The 15,030-nt window shown below is 47.0% G+C and overlaps 1 protein-coding gene across 1 annotated transcript in view; it reads right to left on the bottom strand.

Annotated features, from left to right (window-relative positions):
• The window catches only part of Tmeff1 (transmembrane protein with EGF like and two follistatin like domains 1), an 84,512-nt gene extending 76,866 nt beyond the window's left edge, over positions 1 to 7,646 (bottom strand). Inside the window, exon 1 of the mRNA XM_028882758.2 lies at positions 7,135 to 7,646. Coding sequence (XP_028738591.1) covers positions 7,135 to 7,309 — 175 coding nt within the window. The 5' untranslated portion in view covers positions 7,310 to 7,646. The remainder of the gene's footprint in view (positions 1 to 7,134) is intronic.
• Positions 7,647 to 15,030: the final 7,384 nt, after the last annotated feature.

The raw sequence follows: 15,030 nt of genomic DNA, 5'->3' as shown, positions 1-15,030 counted from the left end.
ACAGGCCGGAGGGTGTGCAGGCAGGAAAGTACAGAAGCAGATCGCCATCCAACCTGGTGATGGTGATGAGGAGGGTCCGAGATCTCAGCCTCCTCCAGGCCCTCGATCCCACATTAAGTGCGCCACAACTCATCCATCTCTAGAAGGAGAGATCCAGGGGCTCTGGCAGACAACACACAGGAAGCAGGCTAGCTGCTGAAGGACAATGAAGGTGCCATGCCTTAATCCTCGCTGACCCACTGTGGCTATGTGGCAATGAGGGCCCAAAGTTGCCGGTATCTCCAAGTCTAGAAGAGGCTGAAATCCAGATTTCAACGGTTAACAACCAATGCAACTTTTTTAAACACCTTATAGGCTAAACAAGTGTCTCAATCTCCACGTATTTTTTTTACCATACTACCCATTTCTCCTCCGCGTCTTCCTGGGCAATTCCAGGCTTTGCTCTCTAAAACCTCAAGGCCATGTGAACTTCCTCACGAGACTCCCATGTCTTCAGAACAACCTTTCGGATTGGCATCGAATGCCTGCAACTGACATGGTGGCCACCTGTGCCTATCTCGTACCAGCATCACAATCTAGGGCAGTGTATTAGTTCCTGTCCTGTGGCTGTAACAAAATACCCAACAGAGCAGCTTAACGAAGGACTTATTCTGGCTGATAGCTCAAGGGTTCCATCCGTCTGTGGGTCGTGGGGTGGAAGTTCGGGTAGCAAAGGATTAAGAGAGCTGTTCATGCGCGATGGCAGTGGCGCGAACCTTTAATCCCAGCACTCAGGAGACAGAGCCAAGAGGATCTCTGTGAGTTCGAGGTCAGCCTGGTCTACAGAGCAAGATCCAGGACAGGCACCAAAACTACACAGAGAAACCCTGTGGGGGGGGGGGGCGGGGAAGGGGGGCGCTGTTTACAGGCATCTCCAGCCTGGAAGTAGAGATCGGTGAGTGCTGGTGCTCAGCTTCCTTCTCCTCTAGGAAATGATGCCTCCCTCCTTTAGGACAGGTCTTCCTACCTCAATTAACCTAATCAAGCTAATCCCTGACAAGTACCCAGGAGCATCTCTAATCTAGGTAACCCCTCACAGTTGCCCAGGTTTGTCTCCTAAAGTGGCAAACGTTATTGGACAGCACGGGCAATCCTCCTGAAATCCCACCTCCACTTTCCCATCCTGTGCCTTTTCTAGAACCATTCCCTCAACCTACAGACACCCATCCCATCTCTCCTCAGATGCCAAGTTTATTTGATCGTTACACCACTCTGCAAATAAATATGCAGTGGACAACTGAACTATGTCAGGTGCCATTCTAGGGACAGTGTGATTTAAGTGAATAAAACAGACAAAAATACCTTCGATGTGGAACTTATAAAGAAGAAAAACAGCATGATGGACAATAGGGTGGAGGAGGAGAGAGATTACAGAAGGTGCTGAAGGCAGCCATGTTGGAAGGCAAATACTTGAAGGAGGTGAGGGGCTACATGACTTGGACCAGAAGGTTCCAGAGGAAAGGAACATCAACAGCAAAGGCCCCAGGGGAAAGTGCCCCTGGTGTTTCCAGGTGACCTTCCACTACCTGTCAAGGTCTGACTCAAATGCCCCTCACCCTAATCCCCACCGATCAGGGCTGCCATTCCTCAGCTCTGTTTGCAAACCTTCCTCCAGGCAGTCTGTGCAGGGGACCTCCCTTTCTGAAGGCACACAAGAGTGACAGGTGAAGAGGAACTGGGTGGTGCAAGGGGAAGCGGAAACTATAATCAGAACATATTGTATGCAAAAAAATCTATCTTCAGTAAAAAATGATAGTTTTGTGTTAACCATTTTAAGTATATAAACGCACGTTCTCTTCCCAACAGCTCACCCAGACCTCTTCTCTGTATAGGACTCTGGGGAAAATAGTTCCCTGTTTTCTTCAATAAACCACACTAACAATCCAGTTACCTATGATGTCGTGTTCCTTTCGGGAAAGCAGAGGTCTGAAAAATACTGGTAATGTTTCCTGGGGAATCCAAAACTGTTTCTGTTGTCTTGATCTCAAATCTAATTCATTCAAAGGCAAATCCTTTCCATCTCTTCCCTTTATCAAGTCTTTCTAAGCATTTCACAAAATAGCTTTTCATATCTGTACTTCTTAATCTGAGGAACATTTATTAAATTACACTCACAAGTACTGTTGGTATAAACAGGTTTGAGAACAAACAGACCTGATTCTTGGTAGGCAAGGGAAGTAAATGGCACACAGGTAAAAATGCAGCTGATGGAAGAGTTTTATCGCCTGGATGTGTGTTGTGAACCTTCCTAAGTATAGAGACTGGCTAACTTGAGATGTCAAAATGAAGGCCAGGAGAAGACTTTTAAAGAGGTATTTCCATTCACCAAATAAGATTTACAAACGACCAGTAAGTACATAAAAAGATGTTTAACCTCATTTGCCATTGGGAAAATGCAAATCAAAACCACGCAGACACACAATTTCACACCCACCAGGATGGCTGTAATCAGATAGACAGACACAAATGCTAAGGAGCAACTGGAACCCGCACGCATTGCCAGTGAGAATGTAAAGAGTACAGAAACTTCAGAGCATAGTTTTGCAGTTCCTCGATAAGTAAAAGATACGAGTCACTATGTGAGCCACCAACTTCATCCAGTGTACCCCCCAGAGATGGAGACAGCAGAAATGGATGCACAAATGCTACCACAGCCATGCGACAGAATACTAGTCAGCCCTAAAAAGGAATGTAGTTCTAATACATGGATGAATGTTGAAAAGACCGTATTAAGTAAAAGAAGTTGGATACAGCGGATGTCATAAGGTGGGATTCCACTTCCTTGTATGTCCAGAATAAGCAAATCCACAGTGACCCAACACAGACTGGTCGCAGCCGGTGGCTCGGGAGAGGGAATGGCTGTCAACAGCAGAAGGTTTCTTTTCGGGATGAAAAAAATGTTACAGAATTAGTGGCAATTTTGTTACTATACTATTCTTACTGTACTTTTTTTTTTATTCTAATTAGTGTTAGTAGTCAATAAAAGCTTATTGACTGGGGGAGAGGTAGATCCAGATGCACTAGGTAGGAATTTCCAGTACATGTTTTGTAAGAGGATCATCCCCCCTACTCTGACTACTCTGAGGGTAGGGATGGCCTCTCATACACTTCCCTTAATGTCTGGTATGTAAACTACCCAGACTCACTCAAGGTGCACTAAGTAAATTAATTAATAATATTTTACATATCAGAGACCTCAAACAATACACTAACTAGAAAACTCATTGTCTGTGCCCCAGAATTCTGAATGACCACTGACAAGGCCCTTCCATTAACCTGACATCTACGCAGTCTATTTGTAAGGCTCTTACCACCACATACCACCTAGAGGACCCACTTCTAACTTTCCTGACATTTTTTAAACCCAGTTCAAATTCTCCATCTTCTGTCTATCACTGAATGACACTTGCTGGTCTGTGCTTTCTCCTTCTTTAACCACACTCCCTGACCTAGAAATGTTTCATATACTTAGCCTCATTTGTTTTTCCAAATACCCATAAAGCCCCCAAAGCCAAAAAGGACCACCCGCTCCTATTACGAGTAGGGGGAACTGTTATCTAAGGTTATCCAGTCTCTTGAGCTTAAGTTCATCTTTACAAATGTCACATAATGGCTACAATTTTTCTCTTTGGATAAACAGAGAGCTTCCTCATAAATTAGATGTTTAAAGGCTAACTATAAATAAAAAGATGTAAGATCAAAGAAAAACAAAACACTAAAGCCAAAGTCCAGAGTGAGTGGAGCACTGTGCAGAGACTAATAAAAAGAGCTCACACAGATGAGCGAGGCAAAGGCCTGCAGCTTAGGGAAGATGCTCCCAGGACGGCACAGGCTGCCTTAAAGGAGCATGCTCTGAGCTTAGGGCTCCGACGAAGGGGAGAATACCTAAGGTAAGTGGCATGCACCCTGAACAGCCGCAGAACATAGAGCCCACTCCAAAATACATTTCCTGGGCAAACCAACTGTGCTCAGTGATACTGAGAAAAACTTTCAGACCATGCTTTAAAAATACTGCTAAATATTTACATTATCTTGATAAGAAGCCAGAAGACCAGAAATTAAAGAACACACCCTCTGTTTAAAAAAGAAAGGGGGGTCACATAGATACAGAAAATTGTCTATGGGTAAACTTGTGACCCAGATGCTGGAATTTTCTAGAATGGGGGGGGGACATTCAAATTCCTTATGAAAGCATGTTCTATATATAGGGCATTTGCTTCTCCACTAGAATGGAAAAATGGAGAAGGGCACAGTCTAACAAGATGGAAAATGTTGAACACCAAAAGCTTGAAAAATCTATTGAACTCACAAAGGGATGCACAGCTTGAAAGTTGGGTTAACTAACACTCAAGAAACTTCCAGTAAAACCCTGCAGGACCCCATCCTTCCCATAATCTATATAACTTCTTTTGATTAAAAAAAAAAAAAACCATAGACTCATCTTCATATTTACAAATGCCACAAAGCTCTGAGTAACCCAGCACACACAGTCTGACAGACTCAGGCTCCATTAAAGATTACATAAGTCTGAAATAATGGACCAAAGAAAAACAACAGGGAGTCCATGGCCAGTATTCAGATTTTAAAGCTCAAATCCATCCTGGGTTAACTTCAGTTTACATGATAACACCAGGGTGTGCAATCTCAAGCTGTATTAACACATATGTATAGTGTGCCCATACTAGATTGCTACAGTTCTCAAATTTGTCAACTAACATGTGTATTTCCCTTGTGAATCTCTTCTTCATCCCAGACAGTTCTAACAAAAATCTGCCAATATGTACTGGAGAGATGGCCCAGACATTAGGAGAACTTGCTGCTCTTGCAGAGGACCTGAGTTCAGTTCCCAGCACCCACATGGTGGATAGCTCAGTTAAGGGGAATCATCTTCTCCTGCCCTCTTCTGGCCTCTGCAGGCTCTGCATGCATGTAATGTACATACATGCAGGTAAAACATATAAAATAAAAATAAAATATTGGTTCATTAAAAAAGAATCTGCATATATCATTTAGTTAAACTAGTTTTAGATCTAGAATTATTATTAAAGTATACATTATCCCATGAAAACATTTGAACAGTCTAATTTACTTGCATTTATATCAGTGGCAAACATTCCTAAAGGAAGCTGTTGAATCCAAGTCTGTTTTAATTGAGGAAACTAAGAAAAAACAAGCAATTTTCCCCAAATGAGAGCTATGCAGCAATGGCTATGGCCTTCAGATGAGCCCCTCTTCCCCACACCCCGTGAGTGTCCAGTCCCCTGTGCCCTTTCTAAACACTTACCTGTGCACTAAAGAATCAGAAAGAGCACACACAAACACCCATCAACAAACACGATGCTTTGCTAAGGACAAATGAGGTTAGTCAACACCACACACACACACACACACACACACACACACACACATAACCATAACACACAAGTAAAATATTTTGACATAGTGTGATCACCTACAAATGATAACCATTATTTGCTGCCTCAAAACAGCCACTCTGATTTACAAACAGCTTATATTCTTAGATAAAGACTGATTGCTTGCTATAAAGCATTATCTCATCCCAACAGCTATTAGAAAAATAGAAGAGATTTTTATGGGTGGAAATGCTTTTAATGGATATGCCATTGTTAACAGTTCTCAGACCCCTCCCCCCTCATAAAACTTACCATGTGAAAATTACTAAAGAGGTGTTTGGTGTTTGGGCTTCCCCCCCCTTAAAAAACAAACAAACAAACAAAAAAACCTAACCAGCAGGCCAGCATAAACCCTCTTGTCCCTAAGTCCCTGTCCCATACACAAAGCCCCTTCCAGAACCCCCAGGGACAAGGCTGTCTGGCAGGCGGGCTAGCAGGCCCCCAGTGGCTCTCAGGTGCACTCTCCTCCCCACTCCAACCCTAGTTAAAAGAACCAAGAACCGGGCTGAGGAAGATGCAAGCCCCAGTGAGCAGGGGCTGGCTTATGAGGTCTGCTGGGCCAGCTGCTGGAGCACCTACCCTCCCCCAAAGAGAACCTGGAAGTCTCTCCTTGCCCCAGGGCCTGAATCTCCCGGCTCCTCGGGGACTCCTTCAGAATGGATGGGGGAACTTTCACTGCCCGGCCCCCTCCTCCCCCGTGTCATCCATTAAAACCCCAGCAAGCTCTTTGTTTCCAACAGCTGTGGGAGGGCAGGCAGCCTTGGAGAGAGGGGAGAGGTCACTCACTCCCTGGCTCCCCTGGCTGCCAATCTCCAGGCTGTCCTGCAAAACACACACAGCACCATTCTCTCTCTTTCCACACCACTTTAATTAACCCGGGGTTACACTAGCAACACAGGGCACTCTCTGAGACCTAATTACCTCTCATACCCAAATCCCACACAAGATGACTCCCTAGCTCCCTCCCTCCGTCAAACTGGGTTCACTACTGGACTCTCTCCCTCCTAAAGACGTACTCCAGAGTGGAGACCTGAGCCCCAGGCTTTGTCCATACACAACGTACAAAACACTTCCTAGGTCCTCCTGGGACTCCCACTGCCCAGATTCACAGTGGACAGCGCAAGCACCACTGCGCCCCTGAACCCAAAGGACAAACATAACCACTCCTTCCTTTTACCCATATGACCTCTCTGAGAACCCGGGTGCCCTAAGGAAGCACCCCCACCCACCCACCCACCCAACACATGGTCAGTCCTCAGGCCCTTATCCTCAGTCCCCCAGATCATCACCATCTCTCACACACACACACACACACACACACACACACACACACACACACACACACTCCCCTTGAAGCCTGGCCGTCCTCCCTCCCTCGAGGCTTCACAACACTTAACACGCGCTTCCACGAGCACACCCACGATCACTGCTCCGCCTGGCGGAGCCTCACCTGCTCACCACGCCGCAGGGGCCGCCCTCGCCCGGCCACTCGACACCCACGGACTCACGCACGGCCACTCCCCATCCCCAACGCAGGTCCCCAAGCCCCCACCACGAACTCGCGTCCTGCCCCGCAGCCCGGCTCCCGGGACTCCCCGGCACGCAGATCCACACCGGGTCCTCCCGCGGCCCAGAGCGGCGGAAGGGAGGAGCCCCAGGGGCGGGCGCCCGCCGCCCCTACCTGAGCAGTTGATGCTCTTGCCTCTGCCTCCGGGACAGTCCCCGCCACCGCCCGCGGGCTGGTTGGACGCGCGGCTCTCGGGCAGGCAGAAGGCGAAGAGCAGAAGCACCGACGTGTAGCCGCAGACGGCGAGCGGGGGCGCGGCCGGTAGCCGGAGCGGCGCCTGGGCGCCCATGCTGTCGCGGCCGCACGGCGGGGAGCGCAGGGAGCGGCAGGCCGGGCGCACCGGCCCCGCGCCGCCTCCTAGCAGCCGCGCTGCCGCCCGGGGCAGCCTGGCAGCATCCCCGCCAGGCCCCGTCCCTCCGCGCTCCGGACGGCCTCGCTGGGGGACCCCGGCGCGGGCGAGGGGCGCGGGCGCGCGAGGGCAGGGAGCGCGCCGCGTGGGGGACACGGAGCGGGGCGCGCGCGGGGGGCGCGGGGCGGGGACGGGCACAGCCTCTCGCTCGCAGGCTAGCCTTCCCTTTGTGTCCGCGCGGCCGTCGCCGCCGCGTCACAAAGACCCCGGCCCGCCCGGTGAGGGGCGCGTGACGGAGCCGCGGGCGGGGAGGGAGCGGCGACCCCGCCCCGCGCACACCCCCGGCGCCGAGCTCCGCCCCTCCCGGGGAGCCATTGTTCCTGAGGCGGGCGGGGGCGCGGGCCGGGGTCGCCGATCCCTCCGGCTGGGTTGGCCGGGCGCTGCCGAGGATGCCCGCCGAGAGCGCCCCGGGACCCGAGTCTCAGAAGCCCTTTGTGAGCCTTTCCCACGCGCCTTCTCACCCTGCACGAGCTCAGGTGGTCTTTCGTGTGTTTTCCAGGTGGAGGTAAAGGCAAAGGTGACTTGTCCAAGGTCAGTCACATCCCAAGAAATGGGCAGGATCTGGATTGGTACCCGAGTTCTCACTCCAGCTGTGCACTTCTCCAGGGGAATGGCTTAATCCCCAAGACTCACCGGACCACCGGGTTCCTGGATAACTACATCCCCTGGCTGAATCTTAAAAGTGCCTTACCCTTTCCACACATAATAGCAAAGATTTAGAGCGGATTTGCTATATCCAAGGCCTAGAGGAAGCTCTTAGCCTGCTTTCTCTCCAGTTCCTTTTCACAGCCTTACAAAGGAGTTTTCATTCTGATCTTTCCCAAATGAGGAAGTTGAGACCGAGAGTCTCCCAGCGATCTGGCGCCCAGGCCCAGTGAGTGCTTGGCGGGCCTGCCTCCCCTTGCTAGGTGATAACTTTACTCAGGCAGTAAGATCACAGGCCGAATTCTTGGAAATTTTCTGCCTTTTTTCAGTCTATTACGTTACCCACTTCAGAAGGAATTTTAGAATCCCATTGTAAAATTAAGAAACATGCAAAAAAGCCACTCTAAGACAGCTACAATCTAAATATAAGACAAATACTGAATATAAAAGTCAAGAAGAGAAAGCTGACAAACAGGAAAAGTGCAGACATGAATATATGAGAAGGGTTTGAAGAGTGGAGAGAGATGACTCCGCAGTTGAGAGCATTGGCTGCCCTTGCAGAGGCCTAGGTTGGCTTCCCAGAACCCACACACACAGCAGCTCACAACCCTCTATACTATAGTTCCTGGGGATCCTAGGCCCTGTTCTGGCCTCAAAGGGCTGTGTAGGCACGTGGTACAGGCATTCGTGCAAGCAAAACACCTATGTACATTACAAACAGGTAAATTTATTTTTAAAAATGATTGATAGTCAGCTGTGGTGGTACACGCCTTTAATCCCAGCAGAGGCAGGCCGATCTCTGTGAGTTTGAGGGCATCCTGGTCAGGTAGCACTGTTACACAGAGAAACCCTGTCTCGAAAAACAAAAGATGTAAAGTCACTAGAAATAGAGGGGAAGAATTAAACCACAGAAAAATTTCCCCTTTGAATATTAACAAGCATTAAAAAGATTGCCAGACTTAGTACTATTCGTGAATACATTTTGGAGGGAGGGCAACCTAAGGTGGGGCAACAATGAATCAATGAAGATGTTCATCACAGACTTTATGTAATGGTAAAACACAGCCCCAGTGATCAGCAGTGAGACCTGAAGTGTGATTGTCTTTGTAGGTATTGAGTACAGTTTTTGATGATGATTGGGTTAATGTTTAATGGGATAGAAAAGGGGATACTAATGAGTGTGCGTAAGAAAATCCTGGGGACTGGAAACATGGTTCAGAGGTTGAGTTCGTCCTGCTCTTGCAGAGGACCTGGGTTTGGTTCCCAGCACCCACATCAGGTGACTCCCAACTGTCTGACTCCAGTTCCAGGGGACCTGAAGCACATACATAAACTCATACAGGCACAAGTTAATAAATAATCTTTTAAAAAACAGAAAAGAAAATCTTGTTTTTCTAAAATATGCATATGTACCAGCCTAGAGGAAGGTCAAGACTGCCACACTCCATTACATCACCACTGACTCTGGAAAAGAGGATTCCGAGTAATAATAGGTACTTGTCCTTCATTTTTTTTTTCTGTTGAAGTTTTTCCAATAAAAAAAATTGTCATTTTTAAAACTATTTGCTTTTAAGTTCTACTTCTGTTGTGCTTTTTATCTAAATAAATCTGTGTCTCTAACATTCCTCTATGGTTTGCCTCAAGCCTCAGAACAGTTGCCCTGCACTTTCTAGTGTCCTGAATCAAGAGTGATCCCAGCCCCTTCCTGCTCCGTTACAGCAGAGACCTCCTTTTAAGTCCAGTCTCCCAGCAGCCTCTCTGCTAAGCTTGACTTCATGGATGCTTCTTCCTTGAACAGTATCTTCATGCTCCAAGCCTCAGTCTCCTGCCTTAAATTTCCCTCTGCCTGCTGATCATAGCCCAGGCGAAAATACCAAGAGGACACAATCATAGTTCAGACTGAAGGCAAATAACCCTGGGTCGTACATCACAACCCCATCTGGACCTTTCTCCAGATGAGGTAAGAAAAAGTCAGCACAGATTTCTTCAAAGTGTTCATGTTGTTTTAAAAATATATAATCCTAACAGTTCACACTGAAAAAGATTCTAAGAGAAGACTCTACTCTGGGGAGGAAGGATTTCTCTGACTGTAATCATCCAGCATCAGAAAGGATTTCTCTTTTTATTGTGTGGTCAAAGGAGGAAAAGGATTTTAGAGGTTACATAGAAACCTCATCGCACATTAGTATCTGTGATTCCCAAATAACAGATAACAAAAGGATGTGGGAGTGCTACGTAAAAATCCACCCAGAGAGATAAAGGGAGTGTAGGTTTCTGAATAACACTCCAGACAATCTGGAGGAAGTTTTAGTATCTATTTCTTTTAAATTTCTCTAAATAACTCAGATGTTCTGCCAAGGTTAGAAACCCCTGACCTAACCTTGATCAATCAGCCATTACTCCTCCTTAACAAACAACCGTAAAATTTCAGCATCCTGAGACAAGAATCTTTCCTCCTAAGTCTTAGAGGGGTTGGGCTAGGATCTGGGGCAGACCTGTCTGGCTGGCTCTGCTTCAACTGCAAGTCCAGCAGGGCTGGAATGGAGCAGAGACTTCTCAGAGTCGAAGGTTGTGCAAGCAGTTCCCTCCTGCTGCTTGACCACATCTGATAACATCCCACCAACTAAAGCCACTCCCAGACAGAAATCCCAAATCTAGATGACAGTGGGTAAAAAGTGCTTGCAGTATAAGCATGAAGACCTGGCTTCAGACACACACACACACACACACACACACACAAATGAGTGTGGTAGTGTGTCCTTGTAGCCCTGGGGCTGGGGGTGGGTGGAGGCAGGAGGATCCCCAAGGCTTGCAGCCTGAAGGGCAAGCTCTAGGTTCAAAGAAAGACCCTGTCTCAAAAGCTAAGGTGGAAGGCTGAGAAGGTGGCTCAGTGGGGAAGAGTTCTTGCTGGACAAGCGTGATGAGGACCTAAGTTCAGATCCCCAGCACCAGGTAAAAGCCCGGAGTGGTGACAGGTGTCTGTAACACCAGTGTTAAGGGCAGAGACAGGCGCATTTCTGTAATCCCAGGCCAACCAGACTTGCCGTGCACTGGTTCAATGAGAGACCCTTTCTCAAGGAAATAAGGCACAGAGTGACAGAGCTGGACTTACATCCTCTACCTTCCATGGGCACATCACACACACACACACACACACACACACACACACACACACACCACTACCACCACCACCCACAAAACAATAATGATGCATCATAAAATTTAAAAATAATAAGGGGGCTGGAGAGATGGCTCAGTGGTTAAGATCACTGGCTGCTCTTCCAGAGCACTCAGGTTCAAGTCCCAGCACCCACATGGCAGCTCACAACTGTCTATAACTCCAATTCCAGGGGATCTGATAGCTTCACACCAATGCACATAAAAAAGGGGCCAATAAAGGTATTTTTAAATTAATTAATAAGATAATTACCAATGGAGGAGATACTGGAAGTCAGCCTCTGGCCTGTATGTGCGCGCACACATGCACACACAAGTATACAAAAGAAAGAAGTACAGAAGTGAGCCCAGATGAATGTGGAGTGGATATTTTTGAACCAATACCTATCAGGAATCCTATGATTGAATACCATTGTTATGTGCTTTAAAAGGATATTTTTCAGCTCCACATAATAAACTCAAAAACTTAAAAAGATTGGGGGTGGGGGCTCAGGGTTGTTGTTGTTGTGTTGTTGTTGTTGAAGCCAGAGGCAGGGTCTTCTCCCTGAGTTGGTTTTTGTCCTCAGTAATGAGGCTTGACTCATGGAGAGCAGTCATGTCTTTAGGAAACCTTTGTAAGCACTCCTTGCAGGCTAGGCACCACAGCAGCCTCTGGGGGCAAGAGATAATCCTTCCTGCCCTTGCTGTGTGGGGGCGGGGAGACGGCTGAAAATTAACAGTTACAACACAATGTGATAAATACTAAATATGAACGTGGTCAGGGTGAGGACGGAGAAAATGGCAAATCCTATTCCAGACTCCCAGCCCTGCCAAAATCCTGGCTTTGCTGGACCTCCTGCTGGCTGGTCTAGCTGTATAATGAAGTCCTGATAAACATAATGAGACACCTTGGGGCTGACTAATTGGCCCTGGAAGGAGACAGCCACAATGCTTGAGCCAGAAACAGGGAGAAGGGTTATTTATGGAGGAGCATGGGAACAGCCTGAGATTGGCATCTAACCCAATTTGAGAGTCTAGACCCCACTTCCTAGAGAAAGGGTGTGTGTGTGGGGGGGGTCTTTTAAAATGTGGAAAGAGAAAAAATATTCATTTAGCAAATCAAGACTGAAAGTCTCCCAGTCCCTGGAAGTCCATTGTCCCTGTCCTTAGGAAGTTTAGGGTCAAATATTGACAACACAGTTAACATAAAATATAAAAATAAAATTTCAGCATTACTAACAAATGCTATGAAGAAAGGAGAGTGGAGGAGCCAGCTGAAGAGGAAGGTTCCAGTTAAACAAAGGGTCTGTTAGAACATCAGCCGGTGTTGAATAGACCTGAGTGAACAACTTCCTTGACTCAACGGGTATTTCCTGAGCACTGATTATGGTTTAGGCACAGCTCTGGGTGCAGAGAAACAGAGGTGAAAAACCAGTCACTGCTTTTAGGGGCCCTTATAGTCAAATGGGAAACACCAGATACTAATAAAAATAGAAGACGAAACTGTTGGCTGAAGAAATGGTGATAACTACAGCTCACTGAAGCCGACGCTACACCCCGATAATGTCAGGCACCGTGTATCTTGTCACTGACCCTCCCACCACCTCGTTGGGGTTATATTCATTTCATAGACGAGGAAGCAAAGTCCTAACGAGGTTAAGTACCTGAGACTACAACAGTAAGTTAGAGTCCTCTCATTCCTTCTACCCCAAAGCCCCGCCAGACTACTCACTAGGAGGAGGAGAGCATCATTGTCTGATACAAGATGGAGTAAAGATCGGCACTTTCAAGATGTCAACCAGACTCCTCGCTATAACTAAGAGATGTGATCAACTCAGGTGCCCATCAGATGAACGACTAAAGAAAACATACGTGTTCAAAACATATATGTGTTGTTGTTACTATGGATATGATAATAGTATAGCCTTAAAAACAAATAGAATCCTTTACTTGCAACAGTCGGAACTGGAAGACAAAATGGTAAGTGAAATAAGCCAGACACAGGAAAAGTGCCTCATGTGTTCTCCCATATTTGCACGCTTAAACACATGAACCTATAAGTAGAATAGTGATAATTAGAGATGGAGGAGGAAGCAAGGGTCAGGGGAGGGTCAAAGAGGGTGGTTGGCTATGACTAATACACTCTGCATTCTTGGAAATATTAAATGAAGCTCCATTGATATGTAAAATTAATATAATTTTTAAAAAAAATAAGACTGCAGCTAGGAGCTGAATATGTAGCTCAGTGGTAGAGCACATGCCTAACATGTCCAAGGCCCTGAGCTGAAGGCCCAGAATCAATCTCTTTTTAAATTTTAAACGATAGCCAGCAAAGGGCATGCACAAGCCCTCCTTGGCTCACTACAAGTATGTTGAAAGATTTTGTTAGGATTCTTTGATTGCATGACGCCGAGAAACTTTTGAATACATTGGTACGGACTCCAATGGAAGGTGCTATTATTGTTGCCCACATCCCTCTAATGATCCTCACTTATGTAGAAGGAGACCGGGAGCCAAGAAGGCACTTGCAGACATCTAGTCTAGCTCCACCTGAAGGAGATCAGCCTCCCCACTGTAACCCTGCTAGTCTGAAAGCCTTGTCACCCAAACTGTCCCCATGAGTGGATAGAGGGAGGAGACATCCAGGTCTTCCCACAGGCCTTCTTGTCATTCAGTCGTTAAGCACCTCTAAATTGAGGTTTGTTTGTATTTTATTTCTAGATCTTTCAGCAATCAGAAATTTTCAGCTGTGTTTCAAACAGTTCTCCAATGGTTTTAGCTTATGAAGAATTCTGCCAAAAAAAAAAAAAAAGTTTTTCTAGAAAAGACAATCATAAGTGGAAGTTGGAGTTTTAATGTGGCGATTAAGATTGTACACTGTGGATCCAAGCCATCTGAGTTTGTTCTTAGTGCTGCCAGTCCTCTACCCTGGGAAGGCTTAGATATCATTCTGAGGCAGTTCCATTCCTATCTATTTCATGGGGCTGTGCTAAGGATAAAATGAGCTGATACAGTGCAAAGTGCCTAGAACCATGCTTTGTGCATCACATGTGCTCAACAAATAATTGCTAGAAGTGGAGCGGTATAGTAACTGCCTGATGCGTGTTGGTAACTGTTAGTGGCAGGTACCATTAGCTGTTACCACTTAAGCTAAGAGCTCTGTGTGCATTACCTTATGTAGTACTACCCAAAACCCAAGCAAGGCCCTGGTGTCCTCCAGGCTATAGATGAGAAAACTGGGTTGGAAAGGGTAAATAATTCGCCCAAGTTTACACAGTACAAAGCAGGGTGAGGACCTGGTCTGTCCTACCCTATAGCTAACACTCTGAGTCAAACCCCAAAGAGTTAATAGTCGAGAGCTCTTCTGGGCTGGCCGCCTACTAGAGAAATATGTGAGAGGGCAGTCTGGTGACCAGCAGAGGCAGCCAAGCTGTTAGGAAATGACCAATAGCCAGGTGGGTCAGGGAGAATGACGAGAGCTGGGCAGTGTGGCACACACGTCTAAGACCCAGTGCCTGAGAGACAAAAGCTGGAGAAGAGAATTCCAAGCCAGCCTGGGCTACTTAGTGAATTCAAGGTCAACCCAGGATACATAGCATGACTACACACACACACACACACACACACACACACACACACACACACACACACTCACGGGGGAAGGGGGGTTAGGGAGGGAAGGGAAAAGGCAGATACACCGAGTTTAATTTCTATCCAAAGTCTGGGAAGAAAAGGGAAGAGCATCCACTGAGCTCAGAATCCTGAAAGAGACACAAGGAGCTTGGAACTAGGGTGAATCA

The sequence above is a fragment of the Peromyscus leucopus genome, chromosome 2 (assembly GCF_004664715.2).
Source record: "Peromyscus leucopus breed LL Stock chromosome 2, UCI_PerLeu_2.1, whole genome shotgun sequence".
Taxonomy (NCBI): domain Eukaryota; kingdom Metazoa; phylum Chordata; class Mammalia; order Rodentia; family Cricetidae; genus Peromyscus; species Peromyscus leucopus.
This window is presented reverse-complemented; position numbering and strand designations above follow the sequence as displayed.